The following is a 25,936-nucleotide window of genomic DNA, read 5'->3' as shown; positions in this document are numbered from 1 at the left end:
TTTTTCTGCCGTCATCTACTATGTTACTATGTATAAGTCAATCTCCCTACCTTCCCCTAACCTTAATTAGCGTGTCCTTGCTATGATTCACATATAGGTCGCCCTGTCTATGTGTCCAGTGTGCAATTTTGACTCTCCCTGATCCCATGTGGAGCAACCACCAGCAAATTCTCCCCCTCCCTCCCCCATGTGGCCTCTTTGTTTATACCTGCTCCAGGGTGCTTCAATGCGATTTCAGGGCCAGCATGGGCCTTCTGTATAGGCCCACGCTCATGTGCTTCCGTGTTGCACCCTCTGCCCAACCGGAAATACATCACTGATGACAATAGTATAAGTTTCGTACACATCTACAGCAATTAAGCGCTAACACTTATCTCTTTGGTTAGCGATCGCGTCTTTTAAGCGCATATAAACCCAGTTAGACTATAAAGGAAAGGAGGCTTCTATGTTCTTTTATTGAATAGGCTCCTCCCAGGTGTCTTTTGGACACTTAATTATAGACAGTTTGTTATAGAGCTCCCTCTGGGGGCAATTCTATAACGCCATTAAGGTGCCTGAGGCTCCATGGTAGGAGCCTGTTTTTAATGGACTCAAGGGGTCTACGTACCGTTATTGAATGCTAGTGTAAACTGCTATCAGCGTAGCTAAATGAAGCAGGAACAGGCAAAATTTGCAGCTATTTTGCTGTCCTAACTTGTCTGGATAGCTATCTGGCCCTGGTGCTCAGGGGTACCTATTCTATTCTAGTCTCATATACCACTTCTACCCTTAAAAAACGTCCCAAACTGGTATAAAAAAAGAAGTAAACTACAGAATTAAGCACATAAGAAATGATAAAATATAGAAAGACCCCAAGAAAGCTTCAAATTTATCAGCAAAATAATGCGTCTTTATATCTTTTCTAAATATAAAATATGATTCAGAAAATCTGATAATTTTGGGAAGGGCATTCCAAATTGACACCACCTTATAAGAAAAGAAAGCTCAAGCATACGCCTTAATTGAACGCCTTTAAAAGAGGGAAACATAAGCTTAAAGATCCTTGATCGTCTTCCTGGAAGCTTATCCTTAGGAAAAGATACAATAGTCATAAAGTCTTCAGGAGTAACCTCTCAAAAGGTTTTGAACATAGAGCATGAAATTTTAAACTGTATTCTATTTACTGAGAACCAGTGTATATAACTACCACCTCCAACTTAGATCTGCCCCCGCAGACTGTCCCAGCCTTATCCTTTTCTATCACTATCTGGGTCTGGTGAACTGAATATCACTGATTGAGCCCAATTAGTGCTAATTATGCAGGCATTATTTATTTATTGGGGTTTATTAACCACCTTTATCAAGAGATTCACCCAAAGCAGTGTACAGCAGTAGCAGATACTGCTACCTAGATAACTAGTATGAATACTGACCCCCATATTTTTATTTATTTTCTTTTAAAAACAAGCCGCTCAATATTTAAACCCATTTAACTGGCCAGTTAAGTGCTGAATAAATGGCACTTAACTGGCTATCTAGAAATATTCAACGAGAGATCGCCGGTTATCTCCTGCTGAATATTGCTGGTTAGCGCTGCATGATAGGGCTGCCGAGAGACTGGGCTAGGCCCGGGGCAAGGCTGTCCCCAGGGCCCCGCTCCCACCCCGCTGTTCCCCCGAGGTCGCCGCCGCTGCTCCCCCTCCACCCGCCCCCCTCCATTCTCCACCGGGCCGGGCCCCCTGCATTGAAATCACAGCGCCTCTCACCTCCGTGTGAAAGCGCTGCAGGCAGCAGGGCAGCAGATTGCCTCCCTTCGGCCCTCCTTCCCGCCTTGTGTCCCGCCCTTGCGGAGGTTACGTCAGATGAGGGCGGGACACAGGGAGGGAAGGAGGCCTGAAGGGAGGCGATCTGCTGCTTGCAGCGCTTTCACACGGAGATAACAGGCACTGTGATTTCAATGCAGGGGGCCCGGCCCGGTGGCAGACTGTCGACGATGGAGGGTGGGTGGGACTGTGGCCCCGGGCCCCCATTGGAGGCCCTGGCCCGGGAAATTTTGTCTCCCCTGCCCCCCTCTTGGCGGCTATGCTGCATGATATATGTGGCTATCCGCTAATATTTAGGGCATCGCCGGCTAAGTTTGGTGGCCTGTCTATGGCTGGTTTCAATTTCAATTTAACTGGCCAGCGCTGAATATCGGTTTGGCCAGTTAAGTTGAAACTGGCCAAAAACACCCAGATATTCGATGCCGGTCACTGGAAAGGGCCCAGCATTGAATATCCAAGCAATATTCTTAAACAACTTCACATCATTGATATGGTCCATCCACACCTACTTAACTTTACAATCTCTTTCTATCCCTCATCAGTCCTTTAAGAACATTTATTTTCTGATAGTTTATAAGTGACTTGGAGAATGGTGGCATCAATCCCACTGTCTCTGGTATGCAAATTTAGTGCTCACTGCTCTACCATTTGAGCTCATTCAGCGGCCTTAAATACAGGGAGTCCTCAGACTTACAGTGTTTGAGCTTAGACATCCTGCATTTAAGTCATTTAGGAATTTGCGCTCTTGTTCCAGATTTACATCAGATGTTTCATCTTCTTACACTGCAGCACTGTTGTGTAGGATCAGGCTGGCAGGGTCTAGGCTGTGATGTAAGTATGTCTTAGATCAGGTCCCCAAAGCAAGGCCATGGCTCATCAGCAGGCCTTGGGATCAGTGTTCAGGCAGCCTTGTCCATATCTTAAGGCTGTGGGGTCAGAGGTATTTGGCAACATCTGTGCCAGGCCTGGGGAAACACTTTGGGTCCAGAAATGACATCGCTGATGGACAAGGCCCAGAAACACAGCAAAGCAAGAGCTCACCAGCAAAGCACAGAAGACATACATATTCCTGTCAGGGGCAGCATTCACATAACATATAGCACAACAGTTTATAAGCCTGTGTCTTTCTAATAAGTAAGGAATAAGAAACATTTTTCTTCTTAACCTGGTGAAAATCAGATGCTCATATGGAAAAAGCAATTTTGACTTAAGATGCAATTTTCAGGAAACAATTGTGACTGAAGTTCAAGGACTCCCTTGCATGTGCGTGTGTGTGTGTGCATATTATCTATCTGTCTATCTATCTATAGGGAGAGAGAGCACGACAGAGATTAAAATGAGGAGGAGGTAGTGCTGGGCTTCTGGTTCAGAAAGATTCTCGGAGAGTAATGTCATAATAGAAATACCCGTACCCCTGGTAGCACTTGAAGTGAATTATTGTCCATCCACAGTTCCTTCAGATTTTGAATTTGCTCTAGGCCTTCAGGCTAAGGAAAAGAAAGAAACATCTTGGTTAGTCCACTCTGTTTTCTGATTTTTCTTACACATAATTAGTGATACAGGCATCACACCTTTATTCTTAAGTAGCTTAGAGGGGCATAATTGAACGGAGGCGCCCATCTATAAGGGCACTCATCTCTAGGGACAGCCCCGTAAAGATGCGTACACGACCGTATTATCGAAACAAGATTGGCGGCCATCTTTCGTTTCGATAATACAGTCGGGGACGGTCAAATCTCAACATTTGGGCCGCCCTTAGAGATGGCCGACATTGGTTTTCGCCTATAATGGAAACTAAGGGCGGCCATCTCAAAACTGGCCAAATCCAAGTCATTTGGTCATGAGAGTAGCCAGCATTTGTAGTGCACTGGTCCCCCTCACATGCCAGGTCACCAACCGGGCACCCTAGGGAGCACTGTAGTGGACTTCACAAATTGATCCAGGTGCATAGCTCCCTTACCTTGGGTGCTGAGCCCCCCAAAACCCACTCCCCACAACTGTACACCACTACCATAGCCCTTAAAGGGTAACGGGGGGCACCTAGATGTGGGTACAGTGTGGGTTTTGGAGGGCTCCCATTTACCACCACATGTGTAACAGGTAGGGGGAGGTGGGCCTGGGTCTGCCTGCCTGAAGTGCACTGCACCCACTAAAACTGCTCCAGGGACCTGCATACTACTGTCATGAAGCTGAGTATGATATTTGAGGCTGGCAAAAAATGTTTTTAGCACAAATAGAGAGGGTAATACAGCATACACAGAAAGTATACAAACAAAAAAAGCAACACTGAGCCTTCAAGCCTGGGACAATTTAAATTCTTTATTAGTGACCGGACATGGGCCGTGTTTCGGCGCTAAGCAGCGCCTGCTTCAGGGGTCAACAGGAGGGCACAGTCAGGTATAGACGAAGTGAGTTCAGTGCCCCAGTATATGTAGTAGAAAAATCGCCGTTCGTCGCAATAGCGAAACTGCAGCTCTATGAGCCCTTTCGTCTGCATTTGTCTACTACATATACTGGGGCACTGAACTCACTTTGTGTATACCTGACTGTGCCCTCCTGTTGACCCCTGAAGCAGGTGCTGCTTAGCGCCAAAACACGGCCCGTGTCCGGTCACTAATAAAGAATTTAAATTGTCCCAGTCTTGAAGGCCCAGTGTTGCTTTTTTTGTTTGTAAAAAAATGTTTTTTAAAATTTTTATTTTTTGGGTGGGAGGGGGTTGGTGACCACTGGGGGAGTAAGGGGAGGTGATCCCCGATTCTCTTCGGTGGTCATCTGGTCAGTTTGGGCACCTTTTCGAGGCTTGGTCGTGAACAAAAAGGGACCAAGTAAAGTCGGCCAAATGCTCGTCAGGGCCGCCCTTCTTTTTTTCATTATCGGCCGAGGACGGCCATCTGTTAACCACGCTCCCGTCCCAGCTTCGGTGCACTGCCGACATGCCCCCTTGAACTTTGGCCGTCCCTGCAATGGAAAGCAGTTGAAGCCAGCCAAAATCGGCTTTCGATTATGCCGATTTGGGCGCCCTTAGGAGAAGGCCGCCCATCTCCTGATTTGTGTCAGAAGATGGCCGCCCTTCTCCTTCGAAAATAAGCTGGATAGTGACATGGAAACCAGAATATATTATAGGTAGAATTTCAGAGCTAGCAGTGCTGCCAAAAGTCACTTTTTATTTGTATATAATGAATTTAAAAACAATTGGCGCCAATATTCAAAGTGATTTAACTGGGCAGGAAAATTAAATCACCTGTGCCTGCCTATCTGCTGATACTGAGCGACACTTAACTGCACAGTACCACTGAATATCAGTTCTAATCACCCTTGCACTGTCTGGTTAGTGCCTGGGGCAGTCTGTGTGCAGAGCCTGGGTGCAGCCAGTATTTACCAGTTAGTGGGAATATCCATACTGCTAACCGGTTAAGTAGTGGCTAAAGTTAGCAGAGCAAAATGGCTATCAACATTAGCCACAGATCTAACCAGGCACCGGTCTGAATACTGGCTGATGCCTAGTTAACTTTTGGATAGCAGCATCTGGATTTCTGGTGCCCTCTTGCAATCTGGATCCCCTCCCATCCCTATGACAAAAAGCTATAGACTAGCCCCCTGCCCCCTTAGTTCCTTCTGGGCCTACCTTGTATATCCCTGATGGTCTAAAGGGGTCCTATATGCAGGAGTGTTACCCATCCGCTTCTGCCCATCATGGCTCCTTTTTCAAAATGGCCACTGAGATCTGTTCTAGGCTGCGCAATTTGGTCTGCTATTCGCTAAAACACTTACAAATTCTATCAAATATTATAGAAAACATTATACAGGAATTAGAGAGAATTAAAGTCTTTTTAATTACTCACCCACAATCACAGCATCAGACATCAGTTTCAAGTTATAACAAACTTACAAAATCTAACATCAGTACCTTTGGTAATTATAAGTAATTAGACTAATTAGATAAAGAAGAGAAAGAAGGAAGAAAGTTTGTTCCTCATACAAAGGTCACAGAACAGAGAGAAAGAAAGAATAAATGAAAGAAAGATTCATAGTTACAGAGAATTAGTTTCTATCAAGGTGGGGGGAGTAAAACCCCTCAGGAAAAACCATAGGCCGTTGGACGTATCTGAAACTCTCTCTCTCCAAGCCTAGTTTTTCAGAGTTCCTTTGTCTGCAGCATGGTTTTATAGGCTGTTGTGAGCATCCACCTCTCCTCTACCATGGACCAATCATAGGTGCTGCATATGGGCTGGAGACTTCTAATCGGGACTTTCATATGTGCTGGAAGCTTGCAATTGGTCCTTGCCATTCCTCTTCTCAGTAACTTATTTTCATAACAGGATATACCAGGTATCTGAGTTGCCCTAGCTACATGAGACCCCATCAGAGCATGTGACCAGCCAGAAATTCCTTCATGTGGCTGATAGGAAAAAGAGAGATGGGGGATGGGAAATAGTGCAGTATACCTGAAGTAAAACTTTATAGCTTATAGCTAAAAATTATAGACAGATCTCTACTGATATCCCCATGGAACTCGCAGCACCTGGAACTTTCTGTTGTCAGGAATGGGAGGGAGGGGATCTAGATTTCAGGGGAAGGAGGGGAGAAATGGAGGTGGTGAGGGGATTTATGTCAGACCCAGTCAATATTCAGCTGGGGCCCACATAAATCTCTTATGCGGGTTCCAGCTGAATATTGGCCAGGGCCTACGTAAGATCTGGTGTTCAGCACATGCCAGAATAGTCCGGGATATTCGATATCAGTGCCCGGACATGGCCCAGCATTGAATATCCTGGGCTAATTCTGCCTGCAGTGGTTGGCTGACCAAACCACCAGCTGAATATTGACTGGTACACAAATAGGCTGTTGCAGCTTATGTGTGTTGAGTTAGAACATAAGTGTTGCCATACTGGGACACACCAAAGGTCCATCAAGACCATCTGAATATACACCACTTCAATAGCCTTCAGGCTTGCAGGTTTCTTATACATTCAGATACAGTAAGTATTTTTCTGTCTCTGGAGGGCTCACAAAAAAAAAATCAGAAAAAGATGAAGTGGGATTAGAACCCGGAGTCCTTGGTTCTCAAGCCACTGCATTCCTCAATTCTGCATAGAAGTCTATTAAGATGTTAATTAAAAAAAATAATTTAGTACCTGAAGTCCACCATACCTGAAGTTGTCATAGAGCCTAGTATCTCATGTTGGTTTCACATTCAGGGAGGGAGGGAGACAGCTTCACTTGCCTTAACCCCTCCAATAGACAGCTGCTTAATGAAAGCAACTTTCTGTAACCTGGATGTGCCAAGTTCTAGTCTAAATAACAACATCCTTCTTTTCGGACATAGACAAATCTTCCCCTTCTAAAACTGGAGTTAGATGTCCATATTTTGATCCCCCCTAGCCCCGCCCAAAACATTCCAAAACTACATATCCTTGCCATATTGACGTACTGCAGTTTTTAGACATCCATATCCTGGCTTTAACAAATTGGGATTTGGATGTCCATGCAATATGGATATCTAAATGCCAGTTTTCAGACATCCAAGATATGAATAGAGCTTCCAAAATAAGGGCCTATAGACACGTTAACAATTTACTTTCAACTTTTGTGAGCAAGTGGACCAAAAATCTGTTCACTATTATTCAGTTTCAGTAGACATTGTATATACCAGATCCACTAGGATAATATTTTAAAATAACAATTTTATTTATATTCATCAATTATATTTAGAAACTGAATTTTTAAAGGGAATATATTATTTTTATTTATTCGTTTTGAGATTTATATATAAGTAGATGAGGTACTAAATTTTTTGTTTAAGTCTAACCTCATGGTTCATTTTCTTAGCCTTCACAGTTATAAAGAACACATGAACAGAAGATGCTATTCTGTGAAATCTGAAGTTTTATTTATTTATGACATTACATAGTAGCTGGCGGCAGATAAAGACCAGTATGGTCCATCCAGTCTGCCCAACAAGATAAACTCATTGTATGCGATACTTTATATGCATACCTGACTTTGATCTGTCCTTGGCATTTTCAGGGCACAGACCATAGAAGTCTGCCCAGCATTGGCTTTGCTTCCCAATTACCGGTGTTGCCACCCAATCATTACTAAGCTGCCATGGATCCAATCCTTCTAAACAGGATTCCTTTGTCTTTATCCCACACAGTTTTGAATTCCATTACCGCTTTCAGCTCCACCACCTCCTGTGAGAGGGCAGTCCAAGTATCTACCACCCTCTCTGTGAAAAAAACCTTTCTGACATTCCTGAGTCTGCCCCCCTTCAACCTCAATTCATGTCCTTTAGTATTACAGCCTTCCTGTCTCAGGAAAAGATTTGTTTGTGGATTAATACCTTTCAAATATTTGAACATCTGTATCATAACATCCCTGTTTCTCCTTTCCTCCAGGGTATACATGTTCAGGTCAGCAAGTCTCTCCTCATATGTCTTGCAACACAAATCCCATACCAGTTTTGTAGCTTTTCTTTGCACCGCTTCCAGTCTTTTTACATCTTTAGCAAGATACGGCCTCCAAAACTGAACACAATACTCCAAGTGGGGCCTCACTAACAACTTGTAGAGGGGCATCAATATCTTCTTTCTTCTGCTGGTTATACCCCTCTCTATGCTGCCTAGCATCCTTCTGGCCACAGCCACTGCCTTGTCGCATTGTTTCTTCACCTTCAGATCCTCAGACATCATCACCCCAAGGTCCCTCTCCTGAGTCGAGCTTACCAATCTCTCTCCGCCTATCTGGTATCTCTCTTTTGGGTTTCTGTACTCCCAAGTGCATCACTCTGCACTTCTTGGCATTAAATTTTAACTACAGAATTAAATTTTAACTGCCAGAGCCTTGACCATTCTTCTAACGCTTGGATATCCCTTCTCATGGTTTCTACTGTCTCTAGGGTATCCACTCTATTAGCTATCTTCATGTCATCCACAAAAAGGCAAACATTTCTTCAGCAATATCTCTCACAAATATATTAAACAGAACTGGCCCCAGCACCGACCCCTGAGGCACTCCATTACTCACTGTCCTTTCCTCCGAGCAGATTCTGTTTACCGCCACCCTCTATTGCCTGTTGGTCAAACAGTTTCCTATCCAGTTCCCACGTTGGGTCCTAAGCTCAGCCCTCTCATTTATATCCCACATTAGACCGAAAGGAACTCAGGTTCAATGTGGCTTACATGAGAATTAGAAAAAGAAAGTAATCATGTACATCTTAATTAACAGCAATTAAAATACATCATGAAGTGGTATGACAATAAATTTGATAAGAGCACGTATAATTGGAAAAAGATAATGCTTTGTGATTTAAATTGGGTACTCAAGTTATAACTTGAAGAATTATATAAGGATGTAATTAACAGAGACCAGATGGAATTTGAAGAAGACGGGGTAAGGTAACATGTGTGGGTTTTATTACATGGAGATTTTTATATCTTTATAGGCTAAACTGAAGAGATGAGTTTTCAGTAGGTTTTGTAATGACACAGTCAGACGTGCATTTAATATTTTTTGGTAACGAGTTCCAAATTTTGGTACTTTGATATGAGAAATTAGCAGTATGAATTGTTTTGTATGTCACATTCTTGCAATTAGGGAAATGTAGGGTGAGAATATCTCTGGATGATGTAGAGGCATTATGTGAAGATAATTCAGTGAGGTTGTTCATATATGATGGAGCCAAACCAAATAAAATTTGGTGAATGAAAATACATAGCTTAAACAATATTCTCGCTCTTATTGGTAGCCAATGCAAGCTGTATAGAAGGGGCATTGGCTACGTATGAGACGTGCAGCAGTATTTTGAGCAGTTTGTAATTTTTTGAGAAGATCACCTTTATGTTGAGTAATCGAATTTTGTTAGGACTAGGGATTGAACTAAAGTACAAAAGACTGGTTTAGTAAAGAATAGTCTTAGTCTCTTTAGTTTCCATAATGAATTGACGACACTTGATATCACTTTAGAAACTTGGTTTTCAAGGGTGAGAAATTGATTCAATATGACTCCTATGGTTTTCGTAGTTGAGTCAAGGGAATAAGTAGTGTTCTCAGTTGTAAATGTTTTAAAGTTATAGGGTGAAGAGGATTAGTAAGTATTAGGAATTTAGGGGCCCTTTTACAAAAGCATGGTAGGCTCTATGCGCATGCAGCGTGCACCACAATGAGACTACCACCAGGCTAGTGCGCCCCCTGGTGGTAATTTCAGATTTGGTGCATGCTCATACCACCGGGACTAATTATTTTTTTATTTCCTACAGCGTGCAGTATTTCCGGTGTTAATTGGCAGTTGGTGTGTGCCGACCGGTCACTGCACGTGTAGCATATGAGCTTTTACCACTAGATCAATGGTGGATGTTAAGGGCTCAGGTCATAGATAAGCGCTCGCTGGTTTACCTGGTCCATTAAAAAAAGCCTCTTTTCCCAGATGCAGTAAAAACTGGCTCGATGTGCACCCAAAACACACTCCCACACTATCGCAGGCCACTTTTTGCCATGGCTTAGTAAAAAGACCCCTTAGTTTTAACAGTGTTGAGTTGTGCAACAAACCAAGATGTTCTACCCAGAAGTAAAGGAGCCTAGTTTCCTGAGTCTGTGTTCTTTATGTATGATTGGCTCTAAGAAACCAATCCCTTAAGAGTCATCACGATGTCCTTTTACTTCTTAATATGTCCTGAAAGTGGTGTGTATAGAGCTCTAGACAGGTCAATATGCAGACCCAAACACACACAAATATGATCTCATAAGCCTTTTTTCCCCCTTAGGATATAGGCTAAAAACTACAAAGAAGAGAGCATTTCCATAGGATGGATCCAAATATAGTTGGAGTTAGCCTAGAATATGATCATAGGCATACTACTGGTATATGATAACTGTGAAACACCTCTTGTAATTGCAGTAGTATTGTGCGGGCCTGGATTATGTGTGATGGCAACATGCCCCCAATGATGCCGGGTTTGTACATGGTACAGTGTGGTAGAGCTTGAAGCCTAGTGAGTGCTTTTTGGCAATTTTTGTAAGAGAACTCCAGAGGCAGTTGAAATACCTGATTTTATGAGTGCTTCTTTGGCGAGTTTTGTAAGACAACTCTGGACACAGATTCGCTTATATGCGCACTAATCGCAGGCAGTTCCAAGGTCTTTGCCTCCCTTCTACTGCGTACTATTGGTGCTCTACTGTATGTTTTGTTAACGGCTTTTTCGTTGGAAGTTATACCTCTAGTACAAACAGCACCTCAATTATATCTCACCAGATGCTTATAAGAGAGAATGTAAAAGAGATTATGTTGCAACCACTTCAGTCTATCTGCTGGCCTATATAGGATCAAAACATTGCAAGATAATCTGGCCTACTCCATCACTGAAATTAAAAACCACTGTCAGAATCTGAAACACTCTATGAAATTCAATTGGAAACCATTGAAGACTTCATAATGTAGGCTTTGCTTGGTCTCCAGTCCACAGCCTCCCAATCAAACTGGCTGCTGTATTTTGCAAAAACACACTTGATTCAGGGACTTCTTAGGCAAGCCTACAGGCAAAACCCTTCTATACTCCAAGTCAGATAAAATCATATGTGACCTAGTGGTGTTAACCCATAGTTCTGACATTCTGAGTAATATGGGTGGAGGTTTGTGCTCTGCAATTAGCATGAGTCCATATCTAGTGCTTTTCCACAGGAGGGACTTAGAAGGTTGTTGGTGAATATATATATATATATACTCATATTTTTGGAGGGAAACTATCTTCCTGAATCCAGAAAGCTAGAAGGGTGCAGTTTGGCCTTGATTCTCAAGCCAACCTGCACTGTCTACTACACTCAGGTATCAGGCTCTGTGATGGAGATAGATTCTATTCCATTATGAGAAGAAAGCGAGAAGTCTGGCTAATTACTTCTGATTGGCCCTCACACCTGACACAACATCACCTGGTGCAGTATGGAAGCAGCCAAGGCAGTGATTCCCAAATCTGTCCTGGGGAATCACAACCATTCAGGTTTTTGAGATATTCACAATGAATATGCATGAGAGAGAATTGTGTACCAAGGAGGCAGTATATGTAAATAATCTCATACATATTAACTGTGAATAGCCTGAAAACTTGACTGGCTGGAGTTCTTTTTTTCTTCCAAGCTGGCCTGAATGTTCTAACAGCACATGCCAGAGAGGTCTCCAAATGGAGACAAAACTACAAGATTGACAGGGAGCCTGGAGGCCCCTGGATTTCTACATGGAGGAGAAGAAGGAGCATTTGTGCTTTAGTTGGACTTAGTCCCCAGGAGAAAGTTCTGCAATCTACAAGGGAAAGGGATCCAGTATGAGCTAGGGCCTGTATTGCCTTGAGAGGAATGAGTGAAAGGAGTGAAAGGGAGATTCAAGGCTTCTTGTCAGATGAGGCAAAGATAAGCTATTGTATTTACTACTGTACAGTTAAAGAAACTATAATCTCACGTGTTCTGTTTTCTGCTTATTTAGCTTGACTAATGACTTTTCTTGACATTTAACCCCAGAGGGTTACCTATTAAATTTGGAGTTGCAATTACTTGACTGTGTGAAGAGTGGTCTTATTTGGGGGAATACCTCTATAGAGAAGGTCAAGGTGCAGTAACCAGATACCAAGGGAGGTGTGAGGAATGAGAGCCCTGAAGATAATTGTTCTGCCTGCCCCCAAAGGACCCATCTTCTTCTTTCTGTAGCCACAGATATAGCTCCCACACAAGGCCTATCTGGAGTTCTCTACATATACTTAAATAATTTTATATCTTCTTTGACTCCTATGTGAAAATCTCAGATATCAGGGCACATACACTGTTGAGCAACTGTGCAGAATACAAAGTAAAAGACTTATCGATTCACCCTAGATGCAAAGGTTAGCTCTCATTTCTATACAGTTTGACTAGTGCTCTTCAGATAAATTAAGTAAAAAATAATTGACCTAAGAGCAAGAATGTTTGATTTCTTACCAGATCTGTGAACTCATTATTGCCTAGGTCAAGCCTCTCCAGCTGTGTCAGTTTGCTCATGGACCTGAAACACAGGGAACAAAACATCTGGAATGAAACCTTCCCCTGAAATCACAGAACCTGTTCTTCACTTTTTACACCACAGAAAGTCCTGGAAGGAAATTATCTTGTAATAGAACGCAGAAATAAAACATAGAACTCTACAGAATGTACTCAATAGATATACTGCAAGCTTTGAAGGATGCCTCTACAATATCTCTATTCCTTGCTGGCCTGAGGAATGAAAGATCTGACCTGAAACTGAAACCACGTTCTTGGTATGACGGTGAGGTTCAGGTCAGACCCTAATTTTTACACTATACATAGAAATCAGCATTTTGGGCAATAAAGATGATTTTTAACACTGGATACATTAGAGAGTTAATCTTATACCAACTTGAGCATGCTCAACAGTGTTTATGCTTTCAAGGAGGCACTTAAAAAATTATCCCAGTGCACGCATGAGTAAAAGTAGGCGAGCAGAAAAAAACAGTGGCACCTAATGGCTTAATTTAAATGCCATTGCTGGTATTTAACTTAATATATATATTCAACATCACCATTTCTATGAATTGGTACTTTATTTTAGGTGACACCAAGGCATAGGAGCCAGTTCTGTGGGTGCTTGAGCACCCCCAATATTGATCAGATTCCTTGACTGTGTCCAGGGAGAATTAGTTTCCATTGGGTTTAGCACTCACAATAATTTTGAAAAGTTGGCTTCTATGCACAAAGGGGAGCACTTAGCACCAATACTTTAATGGCTCAAAGCTGTTATAAAATACTACGGCAAAGCTGCTTTGGTACACCAAAATTTAGGCATGTCAATGGCTGGAGTTATTTTATTTATTTAGATTTTGCTCAGACCTTTTTCAGTAGCAGCTCAAGGTGAGTTACATTCAGGTACACTGGATATTTCTCTGTCCCAGGAGGGCTCACAATCTAAGTTTGTACCTGAGGCATTGGAGGGTTATGTGACTTGCCCAAGATCACAAGAAGCAGCAGTGGGATTTGAACTGGCGGTGCTCTAACCACTAGGCCGCTTCTCCACTCCATTTGGTATACCTAAATGGAACAATCAATGCATGCATCTGACAGTATTCTATAACTTGTGCGTATCGCTTGGTGTCATGCACATAACACGCTCATGCTGCACTTATGGTAACACCCCTTTTAGTTGCATGCTCTATCCTGGATTCTATATACGGCACCCAGATTTGTGCACCCCTCCTGAGATATGCATGCAAATTAATTGGCTAACGAGCTGTTAACCATCAATAATTGGATGCTAACAATCAATTATCAAAGTTAATTGGCACCCATTAGAATTTGTGCATACATCTGGCTGTGCGCTATTCTATAAGGCAGTGCACCTAACTCCTATAGCGTGTATCTCAAAAGGGGTCATGGCCATGGGTGTGTCTGGGGCATCCCAAAAAGATGCATGTGTAGTTATAGAATACTAGCTCAGCATTTACACCTGATTTTGGCAGGCATAAGTCTGACGCTTAAATTTTGGGTGCGGTTAAGCTTGACTCTATAAAGAGTGTGTGCTCTTTATAGAATTGCGCTTAGTGCCGATCTTTTCCGGTGCCCATTTTTTAATGCAATTTATAGAATCCAGCCCTATATGAATTAAGTGCATTGTTTATAGAATAGCACCTAGTCCTTAAGGACATAACTGCCAATTATTGACGCCAATCATGAGTGCAGGTTCTAGTATTCTATAAATCTGGTGTACTATTGGCACCTATATTTAGGCTCTAGTTTACAGAATGAGAAGATATGCAAATACTCAGTGGTATGGTTGTAAACTACAAGGATAGCATATCTGGACAGCATCTTGATAATTGTACTACTCGGTCCTTCCTCTGCCCCTTCACTACACAGATAGATTAGGCTGATTAGAGAGATTCGTGGTTTAAAACGATCAGTTGTAGAGGGGTACTTACTAACATGTATTGAGGAAATAATGCAGAATTTTTGCTATTTAAAACGTTAAATGGCAAAAATCATGTGTTATTTACCCTTAACACACATCAGTTTACCTCAACACCAGCAACATAATAGTGAGATGCAAAGCACCTCATTATTATGCAAATTTTAATAACACTTCACAGAGTGCATTATTTGTGGAAAAACAATGCCAGCTTTGAGGTGGAATTATTTTCCTCCCCGAGAGCATCAAACTATGCATTAGTGGCTCAATTCTCCTGGGGATCATTTTAAAGGGGCTGGTGGTAGTATCCTAAATCCTGTGCCCACCCCCTGGATTCCCCCTCAACAAAGACCTTTCTCCTGATCAGAGGTCTCCCAAAATAGACCCCCCATAGACCCCTGAAACAGAAACCCTACCCTCCCTCAAAGAGAATATCAGATCTACTGGAGCTATCTTTGGTGTCTAGCAGTGGGGGCAGAGGGGGCAGGAGTGGTCCCCAGTTACTCCTCCCCTGTAGGCTGTCAGTTTCAAAATGGTGCCTCTGATCTCTTGTGGTGGTCTGTTAGAGGTGAAGATGGTGCATACATAGTTCTTATAAATTATATGCAAGATATGTATCTATGTGCCTTTCCATGCCTAGCTGCCCTGTTATAAGATTATTCCTCCATGAGACCAATTTTCAAATAAATAGGCTCTTTGAAAACTACCTACCCTATATACGCTATATCTTTTTTTCCTAATAATTCCTAATATTGTTTGCTTTCTTAGCTGCCATGCACACTGAGCCAGAGGGTTTCAATATATCATCAATGATGGCACCTAAATCCTTTTCCTGGGCAGTGACTCCTAATGTGGACCCTTGCATCATGTAGCTATAGTTTGGGTTCCTCAGAAGCTTAGCTGAGATTAGGTGGCAGAGCCGGTGGTGGGAGGCGGGGCTGGTGGTTGGGAGGCGAGGATATTGCTGGGCAGACTTATACGGTCTGTCCCAGAGCCGGCGGTTGGGAGGCAGGGATAGTGCTGGGCAGACTTATACGGTCTGTGCCCTGAAAATGACAGATACAAATCAAGGTAAGGTATACACAAAAAGTAGCACATATGAGTTTATCTTGTTGGGCAGACTGGATGGACCATGCAGGTCTTTTTTCTGCTGTCATCTACTATGGTACTATGTTACACGGATAAAATTAAGTGCTGGGTGATATCACCATATCTTTTTGCTACTAGAGAAAGCAGGCAGGTTCAGAGTTAGGCTTGAGGATGCAACAATATGCATAGGTTTGTATTTTCAAAACTGCGTGGCAAACCGTACAAGGAGAGACTTGCTGACATGAACATGTAAACCTTGGAGGAAAGGAGAAACAGGGGTGACATGATACAAACATTCAAATATTTGAACGATATTAATCCGCAAATGAACCTTTTCCGGAGACGGGAAGGCGGTAGAACTAGAGGACATGAATTGAGGTTGAAGGGGGGCAGACTCAGGACTAATGTCAGGAAGTATTTTTTCACGGAGAGGGTGGTGGATATGTGGAATACCCTCCCGCGGGAGGTGGTGGAGATGAAAATGGTAATGGAATTCAAACATGCATGGGATAAACACAACGGAATCCTGTTTAGAAGGAATGGTTCCGTGGAATCTTAGCGGAGATTGGGTGGCGACGCCGGTAATTGGGGAAACAAAACGGGAGCTGGGTAGACATCTACGGTCTATGCCCTGATCGTGACTGAATAGATAGGGATGGACTGGCGTGTAAATTTTAAGGGGCTTCGACATTAGCTTCAGAACTTAGTAGAAGAACAGTACTGGGCAGACTTCTACGGTCTGTGCCCTGAGAAAGGCAAGGATAAATCAAACTCGGGTATACATATAAAGTATCACATACCATGTAAAATGAGTTTATCTTGTTGGGCAGACTGGAGGGATCGTACAGGTCTTTATCTGCCATCATTTACTATGTTACTATGTTACTTTTCAAGGAAAAGCACTTGGAGAAAAAACAGATGGAAATCTCCAAGGGGACATTTTGCCTTGGCATTTTGCAAAGAGAAGATATGGTTGTACTACCCCTGTGAGAACTACTACAAAGTCTATGAGTAAAAGCTGTCCACACTTCCTTGAAAATTGGGCTATGCACAGTTGTAAATCACTAATTTTGTCTCATTTTCTGAGGCATTTGGTGCAAAACTAATATGTAAAAAAAAATCTTGATGCAAAAAATAAAAATCTAAACAAAAGAGAAAATAAACCTAGGAGGCATGGGAATGCATGTTCCTCCACCTCACATTTAGAATTATCACCAAAATAAAAGTGGCAAAGAAAATTTAAGATAACAAATTATATTATCTAATATAACATCAAATTATAGAAGCTAGGCACCAAATGTGTGGGTTATAGTTTTGTAGGTTCTTTTTATGATCAATGCATAGACACATTTGGATTTATAAAACTTTTTGCTTGTAAAACTTTCATCTGCTGTTCTGTGTTGTTCCTTGTTTTCAAATGCAAGATGATCAATAAAATAAAGAGAAAAAAACAATACGTCAAATTACTGCAGCCCAGGGCCTCCTTTGTACTAAATATTAAAGTTATGAAAAATAGCTTAGTCAAATAATAGACGGAATGCGGCATAGAGACTGTGGGAGAAATATAAAGTAAAATCCCACAAAGGACATGGTTAGAATTCTGCAATTACTAATATATTACCTATGTGGATAAGTGTTTCTACTGTAAATATCTTACAGGATAACAAAGCGTGTATCATGCCACAAAATGGCATTTAAAATACACACAATGAAATCTGTTTCCTTTTCCCTATGAACTTCATGTTCTAGGGAGAAATTCTTAAGCTCAGATGGCAGAAGATGCAAAAGTATTCTCATTAATGCAGTGCCCTAGAGCAGTCTATCTTATGCCAGTACTGGAGTATCCCCTAGCCAGCTTTGAATGCACGTCTGCCACGTTATGCAGATGTGCAGCATACACACTTACTCTGGATATCTTAAAAAACAGACTGGCAAGTGAGTATGCCAGGGCTGGCTGGAGAAACACTGTCCTAGACTGATGATGCAGACATGAGCTATGGTCTCAGCCTTATTAAAAACCTCTTCCTGATGAAGGAAGTACCATTAGATGATGAGGTTCAAACTTAACTTGAGACTGAAGTTGAGTTTGAACCTCATCATAAGTGTCTCTTCTCATTTTTAATAACAATTTTGGTAGTTTAACATTACAAAAAAAACCCACACAAAACCCTGCCAGACAGACAAAAATAATGATATAGGAGTTACGTAAAATTAAACTGTGCAGTTCCATATCCATCAAGAAATTATTATGCATATGACACTCCCCCTTCCCAGCGTTTTCTCGGGTCTGGGGTCCGAGCAGGCTGGGAGCCTCCTCGACGGGCAGACTCCTTTGAATCCTTTCACCTCACAGTTGACGCCTGTTGCCTCCACCTGGGAAAAAGAAGTGGTCAGTGGGTTTGGAGACTCTTCTTCTCCTCCCAAGAACTCAGTCCCTGCTCCAAATCTCCTGTGGAATGCAAGCTGGCAATTAGTTAGAACGGCCCCCGAGAGCCCTTGGTTCCCAAGTCACTTTCCAGTATTAAATCGCTCCACAGTCCAGTGATTTGTATGAAAACCAACTGGAACTTTTATTAACTTCTACAACCAGCAGCTCAGACAGTTCAAACTAATGAAATAGACAACAGTCCAATATAAATTTGACCTAATTTTGGCAGAGTATTTACAGGAATGCAGATCAGAAATATATACACTTTGTATAGCGCCTCTCCTTGTCTATCCCTTCCAATTGGCAATCAACCTTTCATGGGCTTTGCGCCTCCTGTGCACGGGTTCCAGACTCTGATGCCCCAGCTCCCCTATGAGATGGAACTCTCCCCAGCTCCCGGAAGCGATTCCCTTGATCCACTCTCCTGAGCTTCCCGATACCCTCTGTCCATCTGGACTATGACCTCTCTCCTTCTCCAAACCAACGGTTTGCCAGTTCTTAACCAGGGATTTCCCTTTCTCTCTCCACTGATCTAATAGCAGGGGAAATGTGGACCACCAAAAGACCATGTGCAAGCACGTGGTAATAGGTATATCACCTCTTAACCCCTCCCAACATGTCACTCATCCCATTTTCTTGCTGCATTTTGTTACCTAACTCGACCCCTAAGGCTGGGCTTACTTCCCACCCAGGGACCTCCAGTATATTCTCCCTAGTGACCTTCTACTAGGGCTCCATCCTCTCAGTAACCCCATACAACAGGAGGGTTACGATTTTCCATCATCAGATACAAATGGATTAGGACTGTAATTTAAATCAAAGTTATTGTTTGCCCAAATAAATTTGTTGCAAACACAGTCCATTCTGAGGTCATTTTTTTCCACAAGCCCCATTGGATTGACTATCCTGCTTATAATCGAAAGAGAAAAATGCCTATATTGCGACCCAAATCGGGAGATAGACGTTTATCTCCCAAAAACGAATAAATCGGTATAATCGAAAGCCGATTTTGGACGTTTTCAACTGCACTCCGTCGTGGATGCGGACAAAGTTGATGGGGGCATGTCAGAGGTGTGGTGAAGGCGGAACTGGGGCGTGGTTATCGGCCGAACAGAGATGGGCGCATTTCACCGATAATGGAAAATAAGTATGCGTTTTTAGCTAGAATTTAGGACACTTTTCCTGGACCCTGTTTTTTCACGAATAAGGCCCCAAAAAGTGCCCTAAATGACCAGATGACCACCGGAGGGAATCGGGGATGACCTCCCCTGACTCCCCCAGTGGTCACTAACCCCCTCCCACCACAAAAAATGAAGTTTCACAACTTTTTATTTTCACCCTCAAATGTCATACCCAGCTCCCTGACAGCAGTATGCAGGTCACTGGAGCAGTTGTTAGGGGGTGCAGTGGACTTCAGGCAGGTGGACCCAGGCCCATCCCCCCTACCTGTTACACTTGTGCTGCTTAATGCTGAGTCCTCCAATCCCCCCCCCCCAAAACCCACTGCCCACAAGTCTACAGTATTACCATAGCCCTAAGGGGTGAAGGGGGTCACCTAAATGTGGGTACAGTGGGTTTTGGGGGGGCTCAACACACAAGGGAAGGATGCTATGCACCTGGGAGCTCTTTTACTTTTTTTTTTTTTTTTTGTAAAAGTGCCCCCTAGGGTGCCGGGTTGGTGTCCTGGCATGTGAGGGGGACCAGTGCACTACAAATCCTGGCCCCTCCCACGAACAAATGCCTTGGATTTGGTCATTTTTGAGCTGGGCCGCTTCGGTTTCGATTATCGCTAAAAAACGAAAATGCCCAGCTCAAAAAATGACCAAATCCAATGCATTTGCCTGGCACAAACCGTATTTTCGCAAAAAAAGATAGACGTCCATTTTTTTTCGAAAATACGGTTCGGCCCACCCCTTCACGGACCCATTCTCGGAGATGGACGTTCTTACACATAGGCGTTCACGTTCGATTATGCCCCTCCACATAAAGTACAAAAAACAGAAGAAACCAGTCTTCGCAAGGAAATCAACAAGAAACAAAACAGCGAAGATGACTAACAAAAACAAAAAACAAAAAAAAATAAAAATAAAAATAAAAAATGTATTTTAAAAACGTCACTGTGGTTGGTTTTATGTTTATTTGACTTTTATCTCATGTTTGAGATATCGCTTGCAATAGTAAAAATTTTTTTAATATATTTGTATTGTCTCTTCACGTGACCATACGTCATTGTTTGTTTTACATTGTTTATGTTTTTTGATTTGTATAGACTCCTGACGCAGGCCAGTACGGCCGAAACACAGCTGTGTCGAGTCCCTTTCTCCCTGCTACAGTTTGGCTAATAAAGTTGATTCTTCATTTTTACATCCAAAGTGTCGTCTTTTTTTCATGTAATTTTTGATTTTGATGGATTTATCTTTTAAATACATATTTTATGATTAATTTTAAATTTTGACATTTTTAATATATATTTTTTATTTTTATATATTTTTTGTTTTTTGTTTATTGACAATATAAACACACTAGTAAAAAAGCCCCGTTTCTGATGCAAATGAAACGGGGGCTAGCAATGTTTTCTTTTGTGTGCATGTGGGAGTGTGTGTGTCCCTGCCCTCTGGCCTCTCTCCCCTCCCCCCTCTGAGTCCTTCACTGTTACAGAGCCAGCGATTTGATTTCGTGCTCTGCTGTTTTCCTTCACTGACTGTGTTACAGAGAGGGTGGGGCAGACACTCATAGGGAAACCGGATATCTCGCCCCCTTCACACTTCCGGCTGGAGGCTTCATAGAACGTTGGTGTTGCTTTTTATATAGAGAGATAAGCTACCACTATCTTTGTTGCTTTGTTCCTGACAGCTTCTGGTAATGAGAGAAATTAAATTATTTCCCCTTCTGACTATTTTTTTTTATACACACAGTACTTAATTATGGGGATCTTTAACTAAGCCACGGTAGTGTTTTTAGCTTGTGGTAGAAAGCAGCCGACGGTAAACGCAGAGACACCCATTATATTCCTATGGGCATCTTGGCGTTTACCACCAGCTGATTTCTACCACAAGCTAAAAACACTACTGTGGCTTAGTAAAACACCCTATATACCCCGGATTCTTTATATCGCGCCTAGCATTCCATGCCAAAATCCAAACGCATGCGTAACTTAATTGGTTTAACAAGCCAATCAGCTTTTTTAACTGCATTTAGCAAGCAATAATGAGCACTAATTGGCAATAATTATGCACATAACTCATGATGCGCATTCTATAACGCACAGTGCCTAGATTCTAATGCATGGAGACAAAAAAGGGCATAGTTATAGGCAGGGAAATGAGCGTTTCATGGGCATTCCAAAATTTACACGTACTGTTATAGAATATGCCCCTCTGCGCCTACATACACGCGACACATTTCCCTTGGTGTAAATGGATGTGCATAGTCCTAGACACTGGGATATCAATGAAGCATATTCTATATACCGCGCCTAAATCTAGGTGCCGCTTACAGAATACACTTAGGCGGAAACGTCTTCTGTGTGGATTTTTCAGGCACCATATATAGAACCTAGCCCTATATGTCTTTTGAAAGCAGGTGCTAAGTTAGTGACCTGCTATAAATGGAAACACAATAGGGGGAATTAAAAATTGGCGCTAAGCATCCTATATAATAATTTGCACCTCCAACGTTCCATGTCTGGCTGCCTGGGTTCGTAACATCTCCTGACATCAGCCAGCCTCCAGCGTTCCATTCCCCCTCACTGTCCCACCCTCGCGTCAAGGCATAATGACGCCAGAGGGCGGAACAGTGAGAGGGAAGGGAACACTGGAGGCGAGCTGACGTCAGGAGGGATGTTACGAACGGAACGGAAGCCAGCGCCAGCCAGAGAACATTCAGGTACAAATCGAGGGGGAGGAGAGAATCGCAGGAAGAATCACTGGACATGAAGGTGAGGGCAGAGGAGAGAGAAAAAAAGCTTTCATGACAGCCTTCCTAGGGCCCGTTTCATTGTTGAGGAAATGGGCATGGTTCCACTAGTTCTTCTATAAAAGGGTGCTCTGGGATGGGCACTCCTTATAGAAAAGCGCTTAGAGCTGATTCCTATGCCTAAAGTTGACTGCCGGTATTTATGCCATCTGAAACCTGGTGTAAACGCTGGCGCCCAACTCATGGCATTTTGCAATTTTGGCACATAAATGGCGCTATTCTATAACACTGCCCCTGATCTGCCAATGCCCCTCCCCTGGCCACACTGCCTTTGAGTTGCATACTATGGGATATAGGTTCCCGGTTATAGAATAACTCGCAAGCAAATGCACACAGGTATCCTAATTAGTTCCAATTAACTTCAATAATTGATTAAGGCCAATTAATTGATAATAGCTTGACAACCAATTTAGTTGCATGCACATCTTGGATTTATGCTGCCATTTTGGTGCCATATAGCACTGAGAGAATACTTGCACTACACAACAGGTGAAAAATAATTTTACAGAAGGTCACTTAAGTCAATTGGGTAGGAAGGCATCTATTATTTGCCTGTTTGACAATCCTGAGTGGTGTAGAATGGAGAAACGTAAATTGATTTTTTACTCTTTCAAAAAGTACAAAGATTAGGGGACACTCAAGGAAGTTACATGGCGCTACTTTTAAAATGAACAGGAGGAAATATTTTTTCACTCAACGAATAGTTAAGCTCTGGAATGGTTAAGGGCTGCAGGGTCACTTAGTCCAAACATAACTGACAAAACCTTCCAGAGGCACAACAGGCATTTGTAGCCTATTGAGCAGAGACTGGTAAGTCCCACCTTAAAAAGAAAAATCCCTATACCATATTAAGGAATTGTAATTGTAGTACTGTATGCATGCATCCAACGCGAACCAGAATAGCTCCACCTGGAAAGTGGTTGGAGGTCACAAGGTCAATGGTGGCTTGTGCATGAATACAAACTGAAAGCCTTTGAATGAGATATCTAATTGGATTGGTGGAGTACTTCCAGAAGGCAGATGAAAAAATGGTCCTGGTACGTACCAGCTGATAACATGCCCTGGTACAGGTGACATGCCCATACTCCACTTGTGAGTATGCAATAAGGGGTGAATTCTACCTATGGCGCTGAAAATATTGCACTGAAAAAGCACTAATCTGTAAGCCGTGCTTAAAGTTATAGAAAAGCATTTATGCCCAGAACTCATGCCTAACTTTAAGGTGTGGCCACTTGCATCAATTGAAATGAGGTTTAAATGTGCATGCCTAAATTAAGCACATATCTCCATTATTCTATAACGCACGTAAATTCTAGGAATGCCCCTGTTCCGCTCATGACCCTCCCATTTCCATGCTCCTTTTTTTTTTTTTTTACTCACAGCTAAAATTTAAGCGCGGATTCTGTGCCTAAATCTACATGCGTAAATTCAAATTTAATCTGATTAGTGCCAATTGCTTGTTAAAAAGCCAATTGTAGTATATTCCTCATTACCTGTTTTTGATCTTTTTCAGCATGGTGTTGACTTTAACCCGATACATTATTCTATTATTATCATTGATTATTTCCTCAGGTTTTTTTTGCTGCAAAGTTTCTTTCTCCATTAGGGAATTCTTCTCCTTCACAGTTGGTTTCAGAGGATTTTTGAAACCGATAATAGGAGCCATTAAAACTGGGGGAGACCATCACTGTAGGCACCCCAGGTCAGGGCCAGTCTTAGCAAGTGCGGGGTCCTATGCAGACCAATTTGGTGGGGCCCCACCCTTGCCCCGCCTACCCTAGCTCCGCCCCCACCCTAGCTCCATCCCATTGATAAGATTATTCCATTTTCAGAACATTTTTTTATTTACGAAATTTCAAATAAAGACAAATGAAGCTAAACTTGTACAAAAAAAACCTGATTGAAATAATAAGCACAATGCTATCATGAAACCTCCCCTCCCCAGAAATTATTCAGTTCAAGTCCACTACAATTAGTAGTGGGCCCAAGCCGGGGGTGGATGCCGCGCTGGTGGTGGCGGGAGCGGAGTGGCCGAGCCGCGGGAATGGGGATCATCTCAGGCGACTAAGGCGAGCAGCGGCGGAGGTGTGAGCGGAGGCACGAGCGAGGCAGAGTTGAGGCGCTGCGCGGGGCCCCCTTAGGCGCGCCATGCGGGGCCCCCTTAGGCGCGGGGCCCTATGCGGTCGCCTTGGTCGCCTCTGCCTAAGACCGGCCCTGCCCCAGGCTGTTGAGGTTTCTTTTTGTTTAATACCTATGATATATATTATGGTCTGGGTTAAAGCCAAACTTAAAGCAAATTAAGTTTTGATAGGTTTCTGATGATTTTTGCTCTCCAGTTTATATTTTTTGATTTTATGGTATACTGCTTACAATGTTAACACAATATGTAACAGAACATTTTAATTGACAGTGTAGGGTATAAGCAAAGATGGAACATATAGATAGGTAGGAAAGTAAGAGGAGCTAAAAAATAAGGGGACTGATTTAAAGAAAGTTGCACGTGAGGTCAGAGAGATGGTTAAATATTATCTCAGCTAGGGTAGGAGTGGATAAACATGTCCTGCTGCAGCATGTGCAGCCCATGTCACTCCTTGTGTGTGTGAGAGAGACTAAGAAGTTAGTTACTTCTTCCATTAAAGGCCTGGTTGAAGAGCCAAGCTTTATTTATTTATTTATTTATTTTTTATTTATTTATTTATTGCATTTGCATCCCACATTTTCCCACCTATTTGCGGGTTCAGTGTGGCTTACAATACATTGTGAATTGTGGAAATATAATTTGTTACAACTCGGTTATGGATTACATTGTGAGGAGTTATGCGAAACCAAAGTCAAAGTATCGTTAAGGGAATAGAACAATGGAGAAGAACAATGGAACAATGGAAAGAAACAACGGGAAACTGATAGGGCAGCTAAACAATAGTAGGAGAACATTCGGTATAACATTTTTCTGTGATTAGAGGTATAAATGTGGTAAAATAACAGGGGATGGGAAATCAGAAGAGAATGTATTGTTGCATTACTAACAGTGTGTGTGGACTTCATGTGTTTTGATCCTTTCAGTAAAAATTTAGCAAAGAGATGAGTTTTCAATGATTTGCGGAAGTTGGTTAGTTCGTAGATCGTTTTCAGGTTGCGTGGTAGTGCATTCCAGAATTGCGTGCTCATATAAGAAAAGGTTGATGCGTGCAGCGTTTTGTATTTTATGCCTTTGCAGTTAGGGAAGTGAAGGTTGAGGAGAGTTCGGGATGATCTTTTAGCGTTTCTGGGTGGTAGGTCTATTAAATCAGACATGTAAGCTGGGGCTTCACCGTGAATGATTTTGTGTAGAGATAATCCTGTGTTAAGCGGAGCCTTTCAGGGAATGCATTCCAGAGTGAGGGGGCTACTTCGGAGCAGGCTCACTTGTGGATATCACATAGTGTAAAATCTTTTGGAGAGGGCGTGGTTAGTGATAGTCCTTGAAAGGACCTTAGTGTCCTTGGAGGTGTGTTGAGGATCGTCCTATTCGTCAAATACTATGCTGACATTGCATTATATCGCTGTTATTTGAATGTTCTTCCATGCTGTCTATTATGGTATTGTTTGTATTGTACTGACATTTATCACATTTCTGCTACATGGTCATTCTGCAGTATTGTTAAATGTGTATATGTTTGATATTACTTCATGGTAGTCCTATTATTAGCTTTCAAGTTGCTGTTT

General features: G+C 42.4%; 1 protein-coding gene across 2 annotated transcripts in view; it reads right to left on the bottom strand.

The window, feature by feature from the left end:
- The window catches only part of LRRC7 (leucine rich repeat containing 7), a 593,735-nt gene that overhangs the window by 199,527 nt on the left and 368,272 nt on the right, over positions 1-25,936 (bottom strand). For both annotated transcript variants that reach the window (XM_030207242.1, XM_030207243.1), the window contains 2 exons: positions 12,762-12,825; positions 3,215-3,289 (listed from right to left, as the gene is read on the bottom strand). In XM_030207242.1, coding sequence (XP_030063102.1) covers positions 3,215-3,289; positions 12,762-12,825 — 139 coding nt within the window. The remainder of the gene's footprint in view (positions 1-3,214; positions 3,290-12,761; positions 12,826-25,936) is intronic.

Source organism: Microcaecilia unicolor, chromosome 6 (assembly GCF_901765095.1).
Source record: "Microcaecilia unicolor chromosome 6, aMicUni1.1, whole genome shotgun sequence".
Lineage (NCBI taxonomy): Eukaryota > Metazoa > Chordata > Amphibia > Gymnophiona > Siphonopidae > Microcaecilia > Microcaecilia unicolor.
The sequence above is the reverse complement of the archived record's forward strand: the minus strand, read 5'-3'. Positions and strand labels throughout refer to the sequence as shown.